Source organism: Doryrhamphus excisus, linkage group LG4, assembly GCF_037039965.1.
Source record: "Doryrhamphus excisus strain RoL-2023G ecotype Guam linkage group LG4, RoL_Dexc_Guam_v1.1, whole genome shotgun sequence".
Lineage (NCBI taxonomy): Eukaryota > Metazoa > Chordata > Actinopteri > Syngnathiformes > Syngnathidae > Doryrhamphus > Doryrhamphus excisus.
Window position 1 is genome coordinate 22,522,084 of NC_136360.1, and position 27,150 is coordinate 22,549,233.

Genomic DNA, 27,150 nt, shown 5'->3' on the forward strand with positions numbered 1-27,150 from the left:
CTCATTTGACTGATGGATGATTTCACATTTACTATTTGGATCATGGAAAGAACCATTTGGATCACATAGAGAACAATTTGGATCATGGAAAGAACAATTTGGATCATGGAAAGAACAATTTGGATCACGGAAAGAACAATTTGGATCATGGAAAGAACAATTTGGATCACGTAAAGAACAATTTGGATCATGGAAAGAACAATTTGGATCATGGAAAGAACAATTTGGATCATGGAAAGAACAATTTGGATCACGGAAAGAACAATTTGGATCATGGAAAGAACAATTTGGATCACGTAAAGAACAATTTGGATCATGGAAAGAACAATTTGGATCATGTAAAGAACAATTTTGATCATAAAAAGAACAATTTGGATCATGGAAAGAACAATTTGGATCACAGAAAGAACAATTTGGATCATGGAAAGAACCATTTGGATCATGGAAAGAACAATTTGGATCATGTAAAGAACAATTTGGATCATGTAAAGAACAATTTGGATCATGGAAAGAACTATTTGGATCATGGAAAGAACAATTTGGATCATGGAAAGAACAATTTGGATCATGGAAAGAACCATTTGGATCATGGAAAGAACAATTTGGATCATGGAAAGAACAATTTGGATCATGGAAAGAACAATTTGGATCATGGAAAGAACAATTTGGATCATGGAAAGAACAATTTGGATCATGTAAAGAACAATTTGGATCATGTAAAGAACAATTTGGATCATTAAAGAACAATTTGGATCATGTAAAGAACAATTTGGATCAGGTAAAGAACAATTTCGATCATGTAAAGAACAATTTGGATCACAGAAAGAACAATTTGGATCACATAAAGAACAATTTGGATCACATAGAGAACAATTTGGATCATGTAAAGAACAATTTGGATCACAGAAAGAACAATTTGGATCACATAAAGAACAATTTGGATCACATAGAGAACAATTTGGATCATGGAAAGAACAATTTGGATCATGGAAAGAACAATTTGGATCATGTAAAGAACAATTTTGATCATAAAAAGAACAATTTGGATCATGGAAAGAACAATTTGGCTCACGGAAAGAACAATTTGGATCATGTAAAGAACATTTTGGATCATGTAAAGAACATTTTGGATCATGGAAGGAACAATTTGGATCATGGAAAGAACAATTTGGATCATGTAAAGAACAATTTGGATCATGGAAAGAACAATTTGGATCATGGAAAGAACAATTTGGATTTGGATCATGGGAAGAACAATTTGGATCACGTAAAGAACAATTTGGATCATTAAAAGAACAATTTGGATCACGTAAAGAACAATTTGGATCATGAAAAGAACAATTTGGATCACGTAAAGAACAATTTGGATCATGTAAAGAACAATTTGGATCACGTAAAGAACAATTTGGATCATGTAAAGAACAATTTGGATCATGGAAAGAACAATTTGGATCACGTAAACAACAATTTGGATCATGGAAAGAACAGTTTGGATCATGGAAAGAACAATTTGGATCAGCTGGACAGCTGGGATAGGCTCCAGCAGCCCCTGCGACCCTTGTGAGGAAAAAGCGGTAGAAAATGAATGAATGAATGAATGAATGAGGTGACTATAGGGGTGTTATTTCATGTCTAGAGGGCTCAAATCATGTTTAAAAAATAGTATTTAGAAGGTTCTAAACAGGTTTTCTATGCTTGAACAATGAAAATATTATATCCTACTCAATTGCGATAAACGAGGGATTACTATCACACTTTTCTGTCGTAAGAGTTTGTTGTTGAAATAATAATACACATGATATGATATGCCTTTATGATATGATATGATATGATGTATCATATATGATGTCACAGTACTTTAAATGTATTTAACCCGAGTCGGTCTTCATGTCAAAAACCAATCCCTTTCTGTATAACAACAAAGCAAGCAAATCTTGTTCATTATTTGCCATTTCCTGTTTGGCATCCCTCAGGGTTTGTGTTGTTGAAGGGATCAGGGCATCATCATTGGTCTCAATGTCCGTGGCCGTCTCGTCTGCATCCCCAGCTGGGGTCTCACCCTTTGGATGGAGGAACTGGAGTGTGAAATCATGTTCTACCTCCTCCTTGGCCTCCTGCATCCATTCCTGTTGTCAACATAGTTTTACAACGTTTACGTTTTTGGAATTAGTCTTCTTGAAAAATCCCCACATAGCCATATACTTAAAAACGGGCACCATTTTGCTCATTATTTTGCTCATTATTCACTCTAATAACAGTTATCGGTCCCCTTTAATCATATCCAATATTAATTTAGAAAAATACATATTTACCTGAGTCACTGCTTTACTAGAGGTAAAGTCTAAAATAGAAGGTTCTGGAACTGGAGGAAATATATTCTTTTTCATTCTGAAGAAAAGAAGATATTACAAAGATTAAAAAAAAAGATGCAGAGTGGAACCTTGGTTAGTGTTTTTTGGTTAGTGTACAAAATTAGTGCATGAGTGCAACTGTCTAGCCGTTTATAATGTCATCAGTGGTGTGTGTGTGTGTGTGTGTTGATCTTGCTGTCACATTGTGTCTTTGGCAATTTTCATTTATCCCTTTCGGTCATCATTCTTATGTATTTTTTTTATATTTTTATGCATTTTGATTTCAAACTCTTATTGGAAAACTGTAACAAACAAGGTGTGTTAAATCATTAAACACTTTAATCAAATTAATCACAATTAATCACATTTTTTTCCACATAAGTGGAAAAAAAATCAAAAAATTGTTACAACTATAATGATGAAAATGGTAATATTAATGATGATTATAATAATGGTGATAATAATAACAATAATAATGGTAATATTGATAAAGATTACAACAATAATGATAATAATATTACAATGATAATAATAACAGATCAGATAGTTGAATACAAATGTAAATAATAAAGTTATATTTTGATTGATTTAAGAAATGCACTGTAATGTTTCATATATTTGCCCAAATAAAATATAAAAAAAATTATAAAAATAACGATGTGAAATATGCCAATTTTTACTGTATTTTTTGAACAAAAAGATAACCGACAGAACAAAATTTAATCTACATTTTTTTATATATTAACAGCTCCAAATGAACTGAAAACCAGCACATTTGAATCACACTGAAGAGTCGCGTTCAAAGACATCGTGTACTTTCAGTTGAATTCACGTTTTGAAGTGTAGATGTACTTTTTAGTATTTCCGAGCGTACACAAATGCATCTAATTGTACTCCAAGTTATGTTAGTGAGATATAAGAATATCAACATATTGTTTTATTTGCCTTTGGGTTTATTTATACCACACATGCGCACAATAAAAATATAATTGTGATTTTCGGAGTTTCCGCGAATGCATCTCGCGGCCGTCTCGTGAGGAATGAGGAAGTGTCGTTACACGGAGGACTAGTCGGAATTGGACCAGGTCAGAACAAAAGTTCTAAAATAGCGACATACTTTATGTTACTGTGTTGAAACGCTACACATATTTTTGTCTTTCTAGAACAGATTATTTAAATTTAGATTATTTATTACGGTAAAACAGAAGAGTAGAACCTTCTGGAACGTATATATATATATATATATATATCGCTAACCGAGGTTCCACTGTATATTTACTGTATAAGTTGTGTTTAAAATCTGCTTTATTTACCTTTTGCAGATGCATGTACACACTACTAAAAGTAGAATGAACAGGAACGCCAACACCAAGCCAAGTTTCAACCATTCTATTAAGGAAAAAAAAAAAAACATATTTAAAATGAAGCCTCCATTAATCTCCATTAATATTCATACTCAAAGTATTGATACCGTTCATAGAATTCAATGGCAGTGTGTTGATAGTTACTGTGGCCTTTGGACCTTCCCCTGCTGTCGTCACCCCAGCTACACTGATGTTGTACTTCATCGCCGGATTCAACTTTTCCAGACGGTATGTCACCAAAGATGATGGTATTCTGTGACATTCTGAAATCAAAAAGGGGCTTAAGATATGTCCCTGCGGAACAACCATGCGCACATATTCATACATAGGTAGAACATGCAAACAGCATTCCGCCATGTTATAGTTGTTAGTCATAGTTCTTGAAGCAAGTATAACCACAGGGGCTTTTGGACTGTAGCTGAGTAGAAATATTATAAAAAATAATATATAATAAGAAATAATGTACTTACGTTTCTGCTCATTCTGAGTATTGATATTCACACTACACAAGTTGTAATGTGTTAGGAAACCTCGCCGCTCCACGCTGGGAATGGCTTTCCAAGACAGTGTTGCAGAATTGTGTGTTTGATTAAAAACAAACAAGTTCCGGGGAGCTATTTTTGGAACTGAAAATTCCAGAAAACGAGATTCAGTAAAAAACAAAAAAAAAACAAAAACATTCCATTTGATTTGTAAATGATGTTGATTTTTTTGAAAACCACCTACATGGCAAACACTGCTATTTGACAGAACCACCTCGCCCTGGCTATTGTTAATCAACTTGCCTGACTACCCAGCATGCTTTGCGGGCATTTGGAAACAAATGTTTGTGTTAGAAAAGTTACGTGTTATGTGTGGCGCTTAGTTTGTATTTGATTTGTGATGCGTTAACTTGCCGTGGACGTGTTGTTAGGTTGTGTTTTCGTTTTGTTGCACCGTGAGCGAGTATATTGTTCTCTTTGATTGTTTTCACCCACATATAAACGGCCCCTGCCGTCAAATTATTTAAGCAATGGTATGTATGTATGAATCTCTTGTTAATAGATCTGCTTTCATGAATGACGATTAATTGATTAATCATAGATTAACTGTTGCAGCACCAATAATGGTAATAATAATAATAATAATAATAACAAGCAATGGTATGTATGTATGAATCTCTTGTTAATAGATCTGCTTTCATGAATGACGATTAAATGATTAATCATAGATTAATTTTTGCAGCACCAATAATGGTAATAATAATAATAATAACAAGCAATGGTATGTATGTATGAATCTCTTGTTAATAGATCTGCTTTCATGAATGACGATTAATTGATTAATCATAGATTAATTGTTGCAGCACCAATAATGGTAATAATAATAATAATAACAAGCAATGGTATGTATGTATGAATCTCTTGTTAATAGATCTGCTTTCATGAATGACGATTAATTGATTAATCATAGATTAATTTTTGCAGCACCAATAATGGTAATAATAATAATAATAATAACAAGCAATGGTATGTATGTATGAATCTCTTGTTAATAGATCTGCTTTCATGAATGACGATTAATTGATTAATCATAGATTAACTGTTGCAGCACCAATAATGGTAATAATAATAATAATAATAACAAGCAATGGTATGTATGTATGAATCTCTTGTTAATAGATCTGCTTTCATGAATGACGATTAAATGATTAATCATAGATTAATTTTTGCAGCACCAATAATGGTAATAATAATAATAATAACAAGCAATGGTATGTATGTATGAATCTCTTGTTAATAGATCTGCTTTCATGAATGACGATTAATTGATTAATCATAGATTAATTGTTGCAGCACCAATAATGGTAATAATAATAATAACAAGCAATGGTATGTATGTATGAATCTCTTGTTAATAGATCTGCTTTCATGAATGACGATTAATTGATTAATCATAGATTAATTTTTGCAGCACCAATAATGGTAATAATAATAATAATAACAAGCAATGGTATGTATGTATGAATCTCTTGTTAATAGATCTGCTTTCATGAATGACGATTAATTGATTAATCATAGATTAATTGTTGCAGCACCAATAATGGTAATAATAATAATAATAATAACAAGCAATGGTATGTATGTATGAATCTCTTGTTAATAGATCTGCTTTCATGAATGACGATTAATTGATTAATCATAGATTAATTGTTGCAGCACCAATAATGGTAATAATAATAATAATAATAATAATAACAAGCAATGGTATGTATGTATGAATCTCTTGTTAATAGATCTGCTTTCATGAATGACGATTAATTGATTAATCATAGATTAATTTTTGCAGCACCAATAATGGTAATAATAATAATAATAACAATAATAATAAACAATTGTGTAATTTCTTTCAAATGGAAGCACCCGTCAAGTACATACATTTGTATTGTCACTTGTTGCTAGGCAGAATTCAAAAGGTTTCAATTTCAACAACAACAAAAAGATTGATGAAATTTAAGCTGAAATGAACTTACCGTTTTCATTTTGATAAAAAATACACATTTTAACTGTTTTTGGTCGCTTGTTGACGCACAGATGTTCGTAGTAAAGGTAACCTACGTAGTCCTCGGTGCCTACAACAGGAAGAGTCCATTATTAGTTAAAAAAAAATTATGCATATAATCAAGCATAAAAATAGCTCAATTAATTATTGAGTCATGCCAAAATGTTGTGTTGCTGCCGGATGTTCACAGTATCCGAGTGATACTGTCGTGGGGGTGCTGGAGCCTATCCCAGCTGTCTTCAGGCAAGAGGCGGGGTACACCCTGGACTGGTCGGCCAGCCAGCCAATCACAGTGCACATATAGACAAACAACCATTCACACTCACATTCATACCTATGGACAATTTGGAGTCGCTAATTAACCTAGCATGTTTTTGGAATGTGGGAGGAACCCGGAATACCCGGAGAAAACCCACGGGGAGAACATGCAAACTCCACACAGAGATGGCCGAGGATGGAATTGAACTCGGGTCTCCTAGCTGTGAAGCCAATGTGCTAACCACTCGTCCACTGTGCAGCCCTGGTTCAGTATATTTTTCATCAAAATAGTAGTCATGCCAAAATGTTGTGTTGCTGCCGGATGTTCACAGTATCCGAGTGATACTGCCGTGAGGGGTGCTGGAGCCTATCCCATGCTAACACAACAGGAAAGTTAACATCAACTTACTGTTTCTAATAAGCGTCCTCTCTTTTTTAGTCATCCTGGCTGTCAACGTTCGGACATTTTGTGGCCTCGAGTCTCCATCTTGAATCTCGTACCATTCGAGGCAGGTGAACTTTTTCACTTTTTCATTCAGTAATATTTTATCACAAGCTGCGAATGCAAAAAAATATATATATAATTGATGAAAAATTAATATAACTTATGAATCTTACGTTTCAAATCGGTCGCCGCTAGCGCCGGAATCTGTATGACGGCTTCAGGAGAAGAGCTAGCAGCATTTCTGGCAACGACGGAGATGCTAACAGGAGCGTAGGACACGTATGTTGTGGATTCCGTGTCCCGGATGGAACGTGGTTTCTTCTTACAAGGACAACCTCGGGAAGACTGCTGGTCATTCAGGATGTAGGTCACTCCCGACACATGGCGCGCTGCCTAAGTGGTAGATTGCAGATCAATTCCACAGAGGTATTATTCTTATTATTTTTTTATTATTTTTTTTATTTAATTATTTTTAATAATTATTATTTTTATATATTATATATAATATATATATAATATATATTATATATATTATATATTATTATATATTATTATATATTATATATAATATATATATAATATATATATAAATTATTAAGAAAAAATTCACCGAAATTATATAAAACGAAAGTTGAAATGTTTAATTAATTATTAATTATTTATATGAATTATGACTTATTATAATACTATAAGAAATTAAGTTTAAATATTATCAGAGTAAAGTCATAATATTAAGAAAAAAAATTACCAAAATTACATAAGAAGAAAGTTGCAATGTTTAATTAATTATTAATTATTTATATGAATTATGACTCATTATAATACTATAAAAATAAAATGTAAATATTATCAGAGTAAAGTCATAATATTAAGAAAAAAAATACCAAAATTCTATAAAAAGAAAGTTGCAATGTTTAATTAATTATTAATTATTTATATGAATTATGACTCATTATAATACTGTAAAAATAAAATTTAAATATTATCAGGGTAAAGTCATAATATTAAGAAACAAAATGACCAAAATTATATAAGAAGAAAGTTGAAATGTTTAATTAATTATTATTAAATATTTATATGAATTATGACTTATTATAATACTATAAAAAATAATGTTTAAATATTATCATAGTAAAGTCATAATATTAAGAAAAAAATGACCAAATTATATAAGAAGAAAGTTGAAATGTTTAATTAATTATTATTAAATATTTATATGAATTATGACTTATTATAATACTATAAAAAATAATGTTTAAATATTATCATAGTAAAGTCATAATATTAAGAAAAAAATGACCAAATTATATAAGAAGAAAGTTGAAATGTTTAATTAATTATTATTAAATATTTATATGAATTATGACTTATTATAATACTATAAAAAATAATGTTTAAATATTATCATAGTAAAGTCATAATATTAAGAAAAAAATGACCAAAATTATATAAGAAGAAAGTTGAAATGTTTAATTAATTATTATTAAATATTTATATGAATTATGACTTATTATAATACTATAAAAATAAAATTTAAATATTATCAGAGTAAAGTCATAATATTAAGAAAAAAAATTACCAAAATTATATAATAAGAAAGTTGAAATGTTTAATTAATTATTATTAAATATTTATATGAATTATGACTTATTATAATACTATAAAAAATAATGTTTAAATATTATCATAGTAAAGTCATAATATTAAGAAAAAAATGACCAAAATTATATAAGAAGAAAGTTGAAATGTTCAATTAATTATTATGAAATATTTATATGAATTATGACTCATTGTAATACTATAAAAATAAAGTTTAAATATTATGAGAGTAAAGTCATAATATTAAGAAAAAATGACCAAAATTATATAAGAAGAAAGTTGAAATGTATATATATATACATATATATATAATATATAATATATATAATAATATTTTTTAAATTTTTATTATTATATATTATATAATAATAATTAAAAGACTTGCCTTCCACAGCAGTTTGACCTTACGAAAACCTTCCAAAGCTTCCAGAGTCACGTTGACATCCACTTTATGTTCAAGTTCTGTGTTTTAAAAAAAATAAATAATGGTAAGCAGGAACTTTTTATTATTGTTTTTAATTTTTCAACACAGTTGATTATATAATTTATCTTAAAAATCACCTGCAGGAACCGTCACAAGTGGAGACCAGTCGCTCCACAGTGGGTTGCGGGCCACTGTGGTCCGATGTCGGAGCTGAACCTGGTAGGATGTTTGCTTCTGGACGTTATCAATAACTACCTGGTCTGATTGAGAAAGAAAAACAGGTTGTTTTCGTGAAATATCTTCGTAATGAAATTTTTTTATCATTTCATATTCCAGGTATTCCTCAAAAAACATATTTTTGATATCATGCCATTCATATTTTTAACTTATCTTTTATACATTTTAAGAAATTTTAGTTTTTGTGTTACTACCCCAACCTTCCATAAGTGGGTCAAAAATGACCCGGTCAGGTTGTTTTCTTGAAATATCTTCATAATGAAAAAATTATATCATTTCATATTCCAGGTATTCCTAAAAAAACATGTTTTTAATATCATGCTTTTCACATTTTTAACTAGTCCAGTCACTCGTGCATCGAAGGGTTAGTATAAGTTTAAGTGTATTTCCAAATGTTGGTTGAATGCCACGCAGGTAAATACTCACACATCAAATTGTTCCCCTGCGTGAATTCTGTCAGGTTCCGTCTCTGTCACAAATAAATCAAACGGTAATCGACGTTAGCGAATAGCGAATGCATCCATTGGTTCGCATAGAAAACAAACGACTCACTTTTTCCCACGACTGACTCTCAGCTTTTCGAAACCAGACCTCCGCCATGGCAGGATGTTTCTCCGCAGCGATCCAGGTCATCCTGAGGTGGTTTTGTGTCCAGGAAATAGACATGTTCGGTGCTTCGAATTTAACTGTTGAATTAGCAGTAAACACAATTAAATTAAATTAAATTAAATTAAATTAAATTAAATTAAATTAAATTAAATTAAATTAAATTAAATTAAATTAAATTAAATTAAATTAAATAATAAATAAATAAATAATAAATAAATAAATAATATTGGAGAAAAATATTTTCCAATAGTCATAATATCATGAGAAACCATCAAAAAAAACAAATAATGCATTACATTTTGTGGAAAATTAGATGACAAAAATTGTTATTATATTGAGAAAATTAAATCAATATATTATGGAATAAAGTCATAATTACAATAACATTTTTAAGGCGAAAGTTGAAATTAAAAAATATCATTTCAGTAGCATAAAGTTGAAAATGGAAAAAGTTGAAATATTAAATAAAAAATGTTATTTTTTAGAAGTCAGAATATGAGAAACTAAAAACAAAAAATATATATTTTTTATTAGACAAAAATAATAATTATTAATTATTTATATGAATTATGACTCATTATAATACTATGGAAATAAAGTTTAAATATTATCAGAGTAAAGTCATAATATTAAGAAAAAAAATTGACCAAAATTATATAAGAAGAAAGTTGAAATGTTTAATGATTTATTATTTATATGAATTATGACTCATTATAATATTATAAAAAATAAAGTTTAAATATTATCAAAATAAAGTCATAATATTAAGAAAAAACATTGATGAAAATTATATAAGAAGAAAGTTGAAATGTTTAATTAATTATTATTAAATATTTATATGAATTATGACTCATTATAATACTATTCAACAATTAAGTTTAAATATTATCATAGTAAAGTCCTAATATTAAGAAAAAAATTGACCGAAATTATATAAGACGAAAGTTGAAATGTTTAATTAATTATTCATTATTTATATGAATTATGACTTATTATAATACTATAAAAAATCAAGTTTAAATATTATTAAAGTCATAATATTAAGAAAAAAATTGACCAAAATTATATAAGACGAAAGTTGAAATGTTTAATTATTTATTATTAATTATTTATATGAATTATGACTCATTATAATATTATAAAAAATAAAGTTTAAATATTATCAGATTAAAGTCATAATATTAAGAAAAAACATTGACGAAAATTATATAAGAAGAAAGTTGAAATGTTTAATTAATTATTATTAAATATTTATATGAATTATGACTCATAATATTATAAAAAATAAAGTTTAAATATTATCAGAATAAAGTCATAATATTAAGAAAAAACATTGACGAAAATTATATAAGAAGAAAGTTGAAATGTTTAATTAATTATTATTAAATATTTATATGAATTATGACTCATTATAATACTGTAAAAAATAAAGTTTAAATATTATCAGAGTAAAGTCATAATATTAAGAAAAAATTGACCAAAATTATATAAGAAGAAAGTTGAAATGTTTAATTAATTATTATTAATTATTTAGATGAATTATGACTCATTATAATACTATAAAAAATAAAGTTTAAATATTAGAGTAAGGTCATAATATTAAGAAAAAAATTATATATGAAGAAAGTTAAAATATTTGGAAAACTAAAAATAAAACAGCAAAAATGAAAAATCAGAATACAATATGTATTAAATACATTTAAAATTCAGTTTTCCACCTTAATAAACAATTATCATCGAGTCTAATACCTTCTTTAAAAGCCTGCCCCTCACCTGTTTCGCTGAGTAAAACCGTCGTCTTGTTCGAGGAGCACTTGGAGTCTCCTTCACGCGCTTCCACCCAAACGTCAACCGGCTTATATTTGATGAGCTGCTCATCAGCAACCCAAGCGTGGGTCTCCCTGAAGCGGCCAAGCTTTTTGGCACTGCAGATTTCAGCATCTTAAAAAAAAAAAAAAACGCCACGGAAGGCGTGTACTTCCTAGTCGCTGTGGCGCTTACCTGAAGTTGAAGTAGAGGTCGTACGTCACATCACTCTGAGTTGCGTTCGAGTGCCATTCGCACTTGTAAACGGACTCCGCAATGTTTCTTCGAAAGCACTGAGGACTTGAAGGAGCGTTACATTCTGACCCTTTTGGAGAAGCATTTTATTATTATTATTTAGGGTTTTTTTCAAAATAAATGAATTAATAAATAATCGCTGTTTTGCATTTGTCAAAAATATGCACATTTAAGCATATTTTTTTCAAGCATAAACGTGTCAAAATGAACGAAAATACTGTAAGGCATTCATAAGAAGTGATATGTAGTATTCCACACTGGCCACTAGGTGTCAGTAATGACCCCTTTGGAGAAGGATTTTATTATTATTATTTACTGGGGTTTTTATTCAAAATAAATGAATTAATAAATAATCGTTTTTTGCTGTTGAATGTGTTTGTCAAAAATATGCACATTTAAGCATATTTTTTTCAAGCATAAACGTGTCTAAATGAACAAAAATACTGTGTAAGGCATTCAGAAGACTTGATATGTAGTATTCTACACTGGCCACTAGGTGTCAGTAATGTTACATTCTGACCCTTTTGGAGAAGCATTTTTTTATTATTATTATTATTTACGTTTTTTTTCAAAAATAAATGAATTAATAAATAATTGCTGTTTTGCTGTTGAATGCATTTGTCAAAAATATGCACATTTAAGCATATTTTTTTCAAGCATAAACGTGTCTAAATGAACGAAAATACTGTAAGGCATTCATAAGAAGTGATATGTAGTATTCCACACTGGCCACTAGGTGTCAGTAATGACCCCTTTGGAGAAGGATTTTATTATTATTATTATTTACTGGGGTTTTTTTTCAAAATAAATGAATTAATAAATAATCGTTTTTTGCTGTTGAATGTGTTTGTCAAAAATATGCACATTTAAGCATATTTTTTTCAAGCATAAACGTGTCTAAATGAACGAAAATACTGTGTAAGGCATTCATAAGACTTGATATGTAGTATTCTACACTTGCCACTAGGTGTCAGTAATGTTACATTCTGACCCTTTTGAGAAGCATTTTTTTATTATTATTATTATTTACGTTTTTTTTCAAAAATAAATGAATTAATAAATAATTGCTGTTTTGCTGTTGAATGCATTTGTCAAAAATATGCACATTTAAGCATATTTTTTTCAAGCATAAACGTGTCTAAATGAACGAAAATACTGTAAGGCATTCATAAGAAGTGATATGTAGTATTCCACACTGGCCACTAGGTGTCAGTAATGACCCCTTTGGAGAAGGATTTTATTATTATTATTATTTACTGGGGTTTTTTTTCAAAATAAATGAATTAATAAATAATCGTTTTTTGCTGTTGAATGTGTTTGTCAAAAATATGCACATTTAAGCATATTTTTTTCAAGCATAAACGTGTCTAAATGAACGAAAATACTGTGTAAGGCATTCAGAAGACTTGATATGTAGTATTCTACACTGGCCACTAGGTGTCAGTAATGTTACATTCTGACCCTTTTGAGAAGCATTTTTTTATTATTATTATTATTTACGTTTTTTTTTCAAAAATAAATGAATTAATAAATAATCGCAGTTTTGCTGTTGAATGCATTTGTCAAAAATATGCACATTTAAGCATATTTTTTTCAAGCATAAACGTGTCAAAATGAACGAAAATACTGTAAGGCATTCATAAGAAGTGATATGTAGTATTCCACACTGGCCACTAGGTGTCAGTAATGACCCCTTTGGAGAAGGATTTTATTATTATTATTATTTACTGGGGTTTTTTTTCAAAATAAATTAATTAATAAATAATCGTTTTTTGCTGTTGAATGTATTTGTCAAAAATATGCACATTTAAGCATATTTTTTTCAAGCATAAACGTGTCTAAATGAACGAAAATACTGTGTACGGCATTCATAAGACTTGATATGTAGTATTCTACACTGGCCACTAGGTGTCAGTAATGTTACATTCTGATCCTTTTGGAGAAATATTTTATTATTATTATTATTTACGTTTTTTTAAATAAATGAATTAATAAATAATTGCTGTTTTGCTGTTGAATTCATTTGTCAAAAATATGCACATTTAAGCATATTTTTTTCAAGCATACACGTGTCTAAATGAACGAAAATACTGTGTAAGGTGGCGGGTGTATTGTGTTGTACTGAGCTGCTATTTCGCCTGTGGCCTATAGAGGGCAGTGACGTTGTGCATGCAGGGTTAGATCTACGTTTTTAGGGAAATAATCCTTAGAAGAAGAAAACCAGGAAGTGTTGAACTGTCCAGAAACAAGGAATAATACTAACTTGTGAGTCTATGTTATGTGTTATTTTGTTATTAAGTCTACTATTTTGAGTAATACTTGTGTAAATGTGGTAAAATGACGTTTTTCCAATGTCTGTAATGATAGTAAACACAATTGGAAACACGTTTTCGATGCTTAAGTACTGTAGAATATTGACTGTAAACACCACAGACATACGTGGATGTGTCAGAAAAGTACTAAAAGTACATTTACAGCCTTGACACATCCAATATGGCTGCGACGTTGACGTATAGCGGCAGTGGACAAGCCCACTCGATGCGGCATTTAGCTATAGCATGTCTTATGTGGACACAGTAATATGAGCATTGACCCTACAGGGCTACCGTAGCGGTACGCATGCGCGGAACGCACGCTACTAGCTAACTTGTGACGTTCCTGTATGGCGAATTTACATAAAAGCCACGTTTTAGTACGAAAACAGTACAAAAGTACGAAAATATTTCATTTTTAAATAAACTGAAATGAAATTATCACCAATTAAAAACTACATTTTAAATTGTAGCACACTTTAAGTCCAAGGCGTATAAACATAAGGCCTATAAACACAGGAAGTAGTGAAATTACAGCAAATATAACGATTAGTATTAATAATATTAACATTAAAAATGAATTTACCTTGGCTCAAAGTTAAAAAGAACATAAGCAACATGACAATATATCCATGTGCTGAAATCCGCCCCATGAAGTCCACTGTTCTCCAGTGTGTAGTTCAGGTTCAATAATATGTGTGTGAGAAAAAGAGAGCGTTGCCTTCACTTTACCCTGATCTGTTTCTCAGAAATGTCACAGGTTTCAGGTGTTACGGGTTTGTACGAGCTGCAGAAGAAAACCGCACATGTGTGTCAGCAGTGGTGGTGGTGGGGGGGCGAACACTGGAAGATCAGCACATCCTCAAAGCAGTTCTGTTTGTGACGTCACCCACACAAGCATGCCTTTATTTTGAAGGTGACCTTTTGTTTGATTCTGTTGCTTTGTTTGCGGTAGACGCTTTTCACTGGTTCAAGTTTAGCAGTGTTGCACTTTACAGCCACCAGAGGGCAGTATTTGTTTTTCTTCTCACGTTCTTAGGCTTTTAAACGGCAAAATTTGACTTGCCTGTATATCAAATAAATAAAATATATAGTGTCCATTTTTACCCCATTCCTGCGGTTTTTTTTTGGAAAAAAAATCTGAAAATGTCAACTTTCTTTTTAAATATTATTTAAATAAATAATTAATATATAAATAAATAATAAATAATATTATGACTTTATTCCCATAATATTTTTACTTTTTCCCCAACCTAATTTTCAAAATAAAGTGTTGTCTTTCTCGTATTATTATGATTTTTAAGAATTTTTAATATGTCAAATGTATGAGCCTAAAGTGACCTACTTTTTTGTTGTAATATGACATGTTTATTTATGACAAGTAAAATTGTGACTTTTTTCTTGTTACAATAGGACTATTTTGAATGAATTTTTTTATTACAGTTTTTCCCCTATTTCTGCTATTTAAAATTTTCAACTAATTAATTTCTTTGTGGAAATTTTCTTCTTGGAATTATATATTTTTTATTTATATTATTATTTTATATTATTTTATATTATATTATATTATATTATATTATATTATATTATATTATATTATATTATATTATATTATATTATATTATATTATATTATTTTATATTATTATATATTATTATATATTATTATATATTATTATATATTATTATATATTATTATTTATTTTAACCTACCAATAGAAAGATTAGACTCCCATCTTTCACCAAAAAAAAAAGTTTGTTTCTACCTTTTTCCGTTCGTTAGTAATCAGCGGTAGAACATAAGTAGGTTTCAGGAAAATATCAGTTCCCAACAAAAAGGGAGTAAAGATACATTTCAAGCATGACTTTCATTCATTCATTCATTTTCTACCGCTTATCCTCACGAGGGTCGCACGGGGGGGGGGGGTGCTGGAGCCTATCCCAGCTGTCTTTTTCACTGGACTGGTGGCCAGCCAATCACAGGGCACATATAGACAAACAACCATTCACACTCACATTCATACCTATGGACAATTTGGAGTCGCTAATTAACCTAGCATGTTTTTTTGGAATGTGGGAGAAAAACCGGAGTACCCGGAGAAAACCCACACATGCACAGGCTTGTCTCCAAGCTGTGAGGTCTGCGTGCTAACCACTTGACCACCGTGCAGCCCCATATTCACTAACGTTTTCCTTAAAAGACAACCAATGGTGTTCCATTTAATTGCGCTTTATTTGGTTGAGGTGATACCGAATACTGCAGTAGTATGTACCCTTTGGCTTGTCCTGGTCAGGTGTTGCCTGCCTCATGGGAAAGTCCAGGACGCTGTACACAAAGGTGGTCTCTGGCACGGCAGGGGGCATCTGACAATGAGGAAACAAGAGTTAAAGTGTAGCTTCTGTTTCAGATGTTCTCTTGGACTTGTGAGTCTCACCTGTGTCCAGGGTTGGGAGTTTCCTTCTGCGCTACGATCTGGACAAAAATATGGAGCAAGTCGGTAAGCGGAACCACTCACTCACATCTTTTTGTAATATTATGACTTCATTCCCCAACCTGATTTTCAAAATAAAGTGTTGTCTTTCTCATGGTATTATGACTTTTAAGAATTTTTACTATGTCAACTGTAAACTAAAACGACCTTCTTTTTGGTTGTAATATGACAAGTTTATTCTTGTAAAATTGTCACTTTTTTATTACTTTTTTTGCATTATTTTCTACCAATTTTTCATCGTAATATTTTGGCTTTATTCTTGACAAATTACCGAAAAAATGCCAGATTTTTTTTTTTTACTGAAAAAATGCCTGAAACAACATGTCTGATAATTATCGGCACCGATAATAAAAATCGGCCCCATATCGGGATCAGTGTGATATCGGTCTATATTGGTATCACATTTTTTTTCCTGGTGTCTTTTAAGAATTTTTAATATGTCAACTGTATGAGACTAAAGCGACCTACTTTTTTGTTGTAATATGATGAGTTTATTTTTGTAAAATTGTGACTTTTTTTATTACTTTTTTTGTATTATTTTCTACCAATTTTTCATCTTAATATTTTGGCTTTATTCTTGACAAATTACTGAAAAAATGCCTGATTTTTGTTTTTTTTTACTGAAAAAATGCCTGAAACAAATGAGGATGTCTGATAATTATCGGCACCGATAATAAAAATCTGCCCCATATCGGTATCAGAATGTGATATCGGTCGATATTGGTATCTGTTTTTTTTTCCTGATGTCTTTTAAGAATTTTTAATATGTCAACTGTATTTTTTTTGGTATTATTTACAGCTCTACCAATTTTTCATCGTAATATTTTGGCTTTATTCTTGACAAATTACTGAAAAAAATGCCTGAATTTTTTTTTACTGAAAAAATGCCTGAAACAAATGGGCACCGAAAATAAAAATCGGCCCCATATCGGTATCAGAATGTGATATCGGTCGATATTGGTATCAGATTTTTTTTTCCTGATCATGTAAATACTGTACACAACGCATTCATTCCACCACCGGAGATATGTCATGTTACACATATCGGTATCGTCTGATATCGGTCAATATCGGCATATCGGTTTTCATCAAAAAAGCCAATTTTTTGACTGTAACTTTTTTATTATTTTCTGAGTCGACTAATCGCTTGTTGTTTTGATTGACTGAATAATGTTTGAACAACAACAAATGGTGGGGGGAGGGAAGGGGCATCCTTTTAGCGTTGCGTTACAAAATATCAATCATAATATATTTATCAATATTAATATATTTGAACCCTTGCTGATTTTTACCACATTATAAAGATATGACTCGTCAAACTGGATGACACATTTCTGTCTTTGTTACAATAAACCGAACATAAAGCAAGTAACAAATAGGGATGTCTGATAATTATCGGCACCGATAATAAAAATCGGCCCCATATCGGTATCAGAATGTGATATCGGTCGATATCGGTATCAGATTTTTTTCCTGATCATGGAAATACTGTACACAACACATTCATTCCACCACCGGAGATATGTCATGTTACTCATATCGGTATCGGCTGATATCGGTCAATATCGGTCAATAATCTTTTTGTAATATTATGACTTTATTCCCATAATATTTTTACTTTTTCCCCAACCTAATTCTCAAAAAAAGTGTTGTCTTTCTCGTACTATTATGACTTTTAGGAATTTTTAATATGTCAACTGTATGAGTACCCATATCCCATATCGGTATCAGAATGTGATATCGGTCGATATCGGTATCAGATTTTTTTTCCTGATGTCTTTTAAGAATTTTTAATATGTCAACTGTATGAGACTAAAGCGACCTCTTTTTTGTTGTAATATGACATGTTTATTCTTGTAAAATTGTGACTTTTTTATTACTTTTTTTGTATTATTTTCTACCAATTTTTCATCTTAATATTTTGGCTTTATTCTTGACAAATTACTGAAAAAATGCCTGAATTTTTTTTTTTACTGAAAAAATGCATGAAACAAATGGGGATGTCTGATAATTATCGGTACTGATAATAAAAATCGGACCCATATCGGTATCAGAATGTGATATCGGTTGATATCGGTATCAGATTTTTTTTTCGTAATTATGGAAATACTGTACACAACATGAGGACATATGTCATGTTACTCATATCGGTATCGGCTGATATCGGTCAATATCGGCATATCGGTTTTCATCAAAAAAGCCAATTTTTTGACAGCAATTTTTTTGATTATTTTTTTAGTCGACTCATCGCTTGTTGTTTTGATGAACTGAATAATGTTTGAGGCCCTAGAAGTGACGTTGGGGGTTTCAGAGTTGAGTTCCAGCTTGGCGTGGTTTACTGTCACAACGGTAGCCCGTGTATTTATTAGGGATTTTTATTTGGGATTATTGATAATTCAAATTTTTGTTAGAATTTTTTTCCCGACTCTGCAATTTGAAATACCAGAGAAACTGATCATATTTATTCATTTATCTGGTCTTTAATACTGATCTTGAAACTGAAACCAGGAACCTTCACGATGTCTGTGAGTGTCGTTCGAGACCTTAAAGACTTAAAAAAAATTCCAGAGAAGAAGAATCCGTACCTCTTCCTCGGATGCGATGCCACAAGAAGCAGGCGAGTATTGCCGCCAACAAGACGACGAGCGAAACCACAATGACAGCAATGATTGGACCCAAAAAGGGACCAGATCTTTCTTGAAGTGCGTATTTGGTTGTTGTGCTGTTTTCCTGTTTATGAGAATCTGTGGGATACAAAAAGGCAAATGTGGATTTAAATGGGACCTAATATGCATTTTAATTATCGGCACCGATAATAAAAATCGGCCCCATATCAGTATCAAAATGTGATATCGGTCGATATTGGTATCAGATTTTTTTTCCTGATCATGGAAATACTGTATACAGCACATTCATTCCACCACCGGAAATATGTCATGTTACACATATCGGTATCGGCTGATATCGGTCAATATCGGCATATCGGTTTTTCATCGGTTTTTACCACATTATAAAGATATGACTAGTCAAACTGGCTAACACATTTATGTCTTTGATACAATAAACCTACCATAAAGCAAGTAACAAATAGAGATATCTGATAATTATCGGCACCGATAATAAAAATCGGCCCCATATCGGTATCAAAATGTGATATTGGTCGATATCAGATTTTTTTTCCTGATCATGGAAATACTGTACACAGCGCATTCATTCCATCACAGGAGATATGTCATGTTACACATATCGGTATCGGCTGATATCGGTCAATATCGGCATATCGGTTTTTCATCGGTTGTTACCACATTATAAAGATATGACTAGTCAAACTGGCTAACACATTTATGTCTTTGTTACAATAAACCTACCATAAAGCAAGTAACAAATAGGGATATCTGATAATTATCGGCACCGATAATAAAAATTGGCCCCATATCGGTATCAAAATGTGATATTGGTCGATATCAGATTTTTTTCCTGATCATGGAAATACTGTACACAGCACATTCATTCCATCACAGGAGATATGTCATGTTACACATATCGGTATCGGCTGATATCGGTCAATATCGGCATATCGGTTTTTCATCGGTTTTTACCACATTATAAAGATATGACTAGTCAAACTGGCTAACACATTTATGTCTTTGATACAATAAACCTACCATAAAGCAAGTAACAAATATGGATATCTGATAATTATCGGCATCGATAATAAAAATCGGCCCCATATCGGTATCAAAATGTGATATTGGTCGATATCAGATTTTTTTTTCCTGATCATGGAAATACTGTACACAGCACATTCATTCCATCACAGGAGATATGTCATGTTACACATATCGGTATCGGCTGATATCGGTCAATATCGGCATATCGGTTTTTCATCGGTTTTTACCACATTATAAAGATATGACTAGTCAAACTGGCTAACACATTTATGTCTTTGATACAATAAACCTACCATAAAGCAAGTAACAAATAGGGATATCTGATAATTATCGGCATCGATAATAAAAATCGGCCCCATATCAGTATCAAAATGTGATATCGGTCGATATCGGTATCAGATTTTTTTTCCTGATCATGGAAATACTGTATACAGCACATTCATTCCACCACCGGAGATATGTCATGTTACACATATCGGTATCGGCTGATATCAGTCAATATCGGCATATCGGTTTTTCATCGGTTTTTACCACATTATAAAGACATGACTAGTCAAACTGGCTAACACATTTATGTCTTTGATACAATAAACCTACCATAAAGCAAGTAACAAATAGGGATATCTGATAATTATCGGCACCGATAATAAAAATCGGCCCCATATCGGTATCAAAATGTGATATTGGTCGATATCAGATTTTTTTTCCTGATCATGGAAATACTGTACACAGCGCATTCTTTCCATCACAGGAGATATGTCATGTTACACATATCGGTATCGGCTGATATCGGTCAATATCGGCATATCGGTTTTTCATCGGTTTTTACCACATTATAAAGATATGACTAGTCAAACTGGCTAACACATTTATGTCTTTGATACAATAAACCTACCATAAAGCAAGTAACAAATAGAGATATCTGATAATTATCGGCACCGATAATAAAAATCGGCCCCATATCGGTATCAAAATGTGATATTGGTCGATATCAGATTTTTTTCCTGATCATGGAAATACTGTACACAGCGCATTCATTCCATCACAGGAGATATGTCATGTTACACATATCGGTATCGGCTGATATCGGTCAATATCGGCATATCGGTTTTTCATCGGTTGTTACCACATTATAAAGATATGACTAGTCAAACTGGCTAACACATTTATGTCTTTGTTACAATAAACCTACCATAAAGCAAGTAACAAATAGGGATATCTGATAATTATCGGCACCGATAATAAAAATCGGCCCCATATCGGTATCAAAATGTGATATTGGTCGATATCAGCTTTTTTTCCTGATCATGGAAATACTGTACACAGCACATTCATTCCATCACAGGAGATATGTCATGTTACACATATCGGTATTGGCTGATATCGGTCAATATCGGCATATCGGTTTTCATCAAAAAAGAAAATTTTTTGACTGCAATTTTTTGATTATTTTCTTAGTCGACTAATCGCTTGTTGTTTTGATTAACGGAATAATGTTTGAACAACAACAAATGGTGGGGGGAGGGTCGATAATTATCGGCACGTTAATAAAAATCGGCCCCATATCGGTATGAAAATGTGATATCGGTCGATATCAGTATCTGATTTTTTTTTCCTGATCATGGAAATACTGTACACAGCACATTCATTCCACCACAGGAGATATGTCATGTTACTCATATCGGTATCGGCTGATATTGGTCAATATCGGCATATCGGTTTTCATCAAAAAAGCCAATTTTTTGACTGCCAATTTTTAGATTATTTTCTTAGTCGACTAATCGCTTGTTGTTTTGATTAACGGAATAATGTTTGAACAACAACAAATGGTGGGGGGAGGGTCGATAATTATCGGCACCGTTAATAAAAATCTGCCCCATATCGGTATCAAAATGTGATATCGGTCGATATCGGTATAGATTTTTTTTTCCTGATCATGGAAATACTGTACACAGCACATTCATTCCACCACAGGAGATATGTCATGTTACTCATATCGGTATCGGCTGATATCGGTCAATATCGGCATATCGGTTTTCTTAAAAAAAGCCAATTTTTTGACTGCAATTTTTTTTTTCTTAGTCGACTAATTGCTTCTTGTTTTGATTAACTGAATCATTTTCAAAGTGGCGTTATAGTGGAAAAAGTTGAAATATCAAAAAAGATGATTTCATACTTGAAATATATAAAAGTGGTATCTTACTGGTGTCATGGCCGTCTTCCTCCCGAACTACCAGGTGCACTGAAGGACTCCGTCTGGTCCGGCCTCTTTCCGTGAACAGCGTGACCCAGTATATCCCAGCGTGACCTTGTGTGAGATTTGTAATTCGGCAAAGTACAGAAGAATTCCCGACATAAAGGTCAAAACCAGATTTTCCTGGGAAGCAACCTTTCCTCGGAAAGCACTCGGCCATCTTTTGAGATCCCGTTGTGTAAACAGCAAAATGGCTCTTTGTGGTGACGCGTTCGTTTAATATGAACTCAAGGGTGACGTTGCCGCTCACGATCCCTTTGACCTCTACTTGGCCCCAACCTATACACGGATAAAACCGTATATTAGAATATAATACTAATTACACCGACAATTTGTAAAGCGATATAATTAAACATTAAAATAGAAAATAATGCAAAAAAAAAAAAAAAGACTTACCACTAATAACCATTTGTGCAGTTATCATCAAAACTAACCCGAGACGTTTGGTGATATTTTCCTCCAGCATGACTGACAACAAAGTGTGGCTTTTTATGTTTATTATGCACTTTGTGTGCCCGACAGGAAGACAGCGTCAACAGGAAATGGCTACCTTGTGCGCTGCAGACACCTCCTGTCTTCCGATGTAAACAAGTACATTTATGATAACATAATACTTACAGTATCCTGACGTATTTTCATGATTTTAAACATTAGAGTTGTTTATTATAACACCAGAAAACTAGTTAATATAAGCTAGCTAACAATGAACGTCATTGGGAGACACCCAATTTGACTACGAAACCGTCTAAAAAAAACTTGAACAATGTTTTATCATTGTATATACATACTGTGATCATGCAAGAACAAGTATATTTATGATAACACGTAATACTTACAGTATACTGCTGTATTTTCATGATTTAAAACATTAGAGTTGTGCATTATAACACCAGAAAACTAGTTAATATGAGCTAGCTAACAATGGACATCATTGGGAGACACCTATTTTGACGACGAAACCCTCTAAAAAAAACTTGAACAATGTTTTATCATTTTATATACATGCTGTGCTTATGATAACACGTAATACTTACAGTATTCTGCTGTATTTTCATGATTTAAAACATTAGAGTTGTGCATTATAACACCAGAAAACTAGTTAATATGAGCTAGCTAACAATGGACATCATTGGGAGACACCTATTTTGACTACCAAACCCTCTAAAAAAAAAAAACTCGAACAATGTTTTATCGTTTTATATACATGCTGTGATCATGCAAGAACAAGTATGATTAATCGTGACTAATTCAGTTGAAAACTGTGATTAATGGGATTAAAACAGCACTACTTATTATAAATGACATGAGATTGACATGAGTGTGAATGGTTGTTTGTCTACATATATGTGCCCTGTGATTGGCTGGCCACCAGTCCAGGGGTGTTCCCTGCCTCTTGCCTGAAGACTGCTGGGATAGGCTCCAGCGCCCCCAATGAATGAATTATATGTTTAGAATGTACAGTGGACCAAATAACAAAACAACCACGGGCTGCAAATGGCCCCCGGCCCACACTTTGTGTACCCTGCCTTTCGCCCGAAGACAGCTGGGATAGGCTCCAGCACCCCTCGTGAGGATAAGCGGTAGAAAATGAATGATTAATTTGAAAACTGTGATTAATGGGATTAAAACAGCACTACTTATTATAAATGACATGAGATTGACATGAGTGTGAATGGTTGTTTGTCTACATATATGTGCCCTGTGATTGGCTGGCCACCAGTCCAGGGGTGTACTCCGCCTTTCGCCTGAAGACTGCTGGGATAGGCTCCAGCGCCCCCCAATGAATGAATTATATGTTTAGAATGTACAGTGGACCAATAACAAAACAACCACGGGCTGCAAATGGCCCCCGGGTCCACACTTTGGACCCCCGTAGTCAACATATTGAAGTGCACCAATGAAACACAAACAAAGCATTCAACACAACTGAGTGGATTGTTATTGATTTAGAATGAACGCAACCTAGCATAGCATAGCATAGCTAGCTTAGCATCACATAACAAGGTAATAATTCTTTAACCATTGATTGAAGTCATGGAGAAAAAAAAAAAAAAAAAAAAAAGCAAGTGCCGAAGCGGCGAATCGCCGAGCATCTTGTCAAGCAGTCGATACGGGCGAAGCGTGCAGGCTCATGAGAGGAAGAGGAAAGCCCTTGTTGCCATGGTAACCCCTGCAAAACGGACTCTCTTATTAAAAGCAGCGCAACAGGGAAACAATGACCTGGCGGGGATGGGAACCCCCGCTCACCGAACCTCAATGTTGTTGTCGGATTGAACTTGTTAAAGCCTCTTTTTTTTTTTTTTTACGGTTTGAGGTTCCATTCCATCACACTGAAATATCTCATATTTCATATTTCATATCTCATATATCGTTGGCCCCATGCCGATGTGCGATCCTCTCATTACCTCATCATGGAAGAGAGAGCACACAATAGTAACAATACATCCTCTTAGTCTGTGTTACTGGCAACCCATAAAGAAATATGAATTCAGTTTCATAAAATGTGTCAAATCTATAAATTTAAGTGAAAAAAAATATCCAATAATTCAAAGGCTTGCTATCTTAATAATACCAAGCACTACTATCTCTATAAAAGGCACAATATTAATACCGGAGCTCATTAGATTATGCATATGTGCCTAATTTGTGCAAAAAATACTTTAAAAATCCAGGCTAAAAATATGTATTCATCGGAATCCAATTTTTCCCTCGCTGAATCCCTTTATAATGATAAATAAATGATAATCATAAATAGCATTCCATGACTCAAACAATGAGGAATTATGACCGAACCCGCAAAGACCTAGCGTTCAGCAGCTTCCTAGCAACCAGTAAGACACTGGTGTCAACTCTGTCACTGGTTGCCATTGGAGACATTTTACCCCCCCCTCCTCCGCCCCCCCCCAGCCGCACCACCACTCCCCCCTCCCAAAACACATGCACACATATAAGCATCTGTGTGACTTCCTCCCTCCCATACGCTAAAAATATGCATGTTAGCTTTAATTGGACAATCTAAATCACGGGTCTCAAACATGCGGCCCGCAGGACGCCAGTTTGAGGCCCCCCCGCCTTGATATGAAAGTTTAATGTTAGTGCATCCCGCGCAAGTTTGATATGGATGCTGTATGGTATCATGTACCCAGAAAAAATTATTACGTTTGATTCATGTTCATGTTAAAGGTTAAATAACTGTTAATAGTTACCCTCCCTATCCGTGTGGAAGTGGTAAGTTTTTGGCTATTTAAGTTGAAAGGAAATAACGTGAAGGCTACTCAAGACCCTGCAGTTGCGCAATATGTTGTAAATCAGGGGTCTCAAGCACGCGGCCCGCGGGCCAAATGTGGCCCGCAGGACACTACTTTGAGGCCCCCGCCTTGATATGAAAGTTTAATGTTAGTGCATCCCGCAAAAGTTTGATATGGATGCTGTATGGTATCATGTACCCAGAAAAAATTATTACGTTTGATTAATGTTCATGTTAAAGGTTAAATAACTGTTAATAGTTATCCTCCCTATTGGTGTGGAAGTGGTAAGTTTTTGGCTATTTAAGTTTAAAGGAAATAACTTGGAGGCTACCGTTTAGGTCGCTAGCGGTCTAGTTTGCGAGTTAGCATGTGTCTCAAGACCCTGCAGTTGCGCAATATGTTGTAAATCAGGGGTCTCAAACACGCGGCCCGCGGGCCAAATGTGGCATATGTAGAATATGTTCTCGGACACGGGACACGGGCAAAGGATTTGAATGAGAAGCTATAGTTTTTCTTTTGTTTACTTTTTTTGCACTGTTAACTAAAAGGAGCCTCACGGCTAGGAAACCTGAGTTCGATTCCACCCTCTGTGTGGAGTTTGCATGTTCTCCCCGTGCATGCGTGGGTTTTCCCCGGGTACTCCGGTTTCCTCCCACATTCCATAAACATGCTAGGTTAATTAGCGACTCCAAATTGTCCATAGGTATGAATGTGAGTGTGAATGGTTGTTTGTCTATATGTGCCCTGTGATTGGCTGGCCACCAGTCCAGGGTGGACCCCGCCTCTCGCCTGAAGGCTCCAGCACCCCCGCGACCCTCATGAGGATAAGTGGTAGAAAATGAATGAATGAATGAATAATAATAATATAAAAAATATAATGATATAAAGAAAATATAATAATATTTTTTATTTTTAAAAAATATAAAAAATGTATATAAAAATAATATATATTTTTTATATTATTTGAAAATTGTCAAGAATATTGAATTATTTTGTTTTTTCTAAAAATTAAATAATATTATAGTCACAATAATCATCCATTATCCAAAATGAATGAATGAATGAATAATAATAATATAAAAAATATAATTATATAAAGAAAATAATAATAATAATTTTTATTTTAGAAAAATATAAAAATTAATATAAAAAATAATATATATTTTTCATATTATTTGAAAATTGTCAAGAATATTGAATTATGTAGTTTTTTTCTAAAAATTAAATAATATTATAGTCACAATAATCATCCATTATCAACCCTTCCCCCAAATAAAGTAAATAA

The 27,150-nt window shown here is 32.5% G+C and overlaps 1 protein-coding gene across 1 annotated transcript; it reads right to left on the reverse strand.

Moving 5' to 3' along the window:
- Positions 1-1,712: 1,712 nt before the first annotated feature.
- il12rb1 (interleukin 12 receptor subunit beta 1) lies at positions 1,713-22,819 on the reverse strand. Its single transcript, XM_078789934.1, has 18 exons — positions 22,567-22,819; positions 19,278-19,436; positions 16,636-16,673; positions 16,452-16,564; positions 14,934-14,988; positions 11,830-11,975; positions 11,602-11,753; positions 9,772-9,905; positions 9,646-9,688; positions 9,120-9,242; positions 8,944-9,020; positions 7,133-7,352; positions 6,924-7,070; positions 6,228-6,326; positions 3,823-4,341; positions 3,665-3,740; positions 2,313-2,388; positions 1,713-2,126 (listed from the first exon to the last, which is right to left on the reverse strand). The coding sequence occupies exons 1-18, from the start codon at positions 22,775-22,777 to the stop codon at positions 1,869-1,871; spliced, it is 2,646 nt and encodes an 881-aa protein (XP_078646060.1). The 5' UTR covers positions 22,778-22,819; the 3' UTR covers positions 1,713-1,868.
- Between the last annotated feature and the right edge of the window lie 4,331 nt (positions 22,820-27,150).

Excerpts from the sequence above, each read along its gene's own strand:
- il12rb1 (XM_078789934.1), bottom strand. The coding sequence starts at position 22,777 with ATGGCCGAGTGCTTTCCGAGGAAAGGTTGCTTCCCAGGAAAATCTGGT. Across the intron at positions 16,565-16,635 it reads ACTCCCAACCCTGGACACAG|ATGCCCCCTGCCGTGCCAGA; the intron begins GTGAGACTCACA and ends CCTCATTGTCAG. Across the intron at positions 9,906-11,601 it reads GGTTTTACTCAGCGAAACAG|TTAAATTCGAAGCACCGAAC; the intron begins GTGAGGGGCAGG and ends CTAATTCAACAG.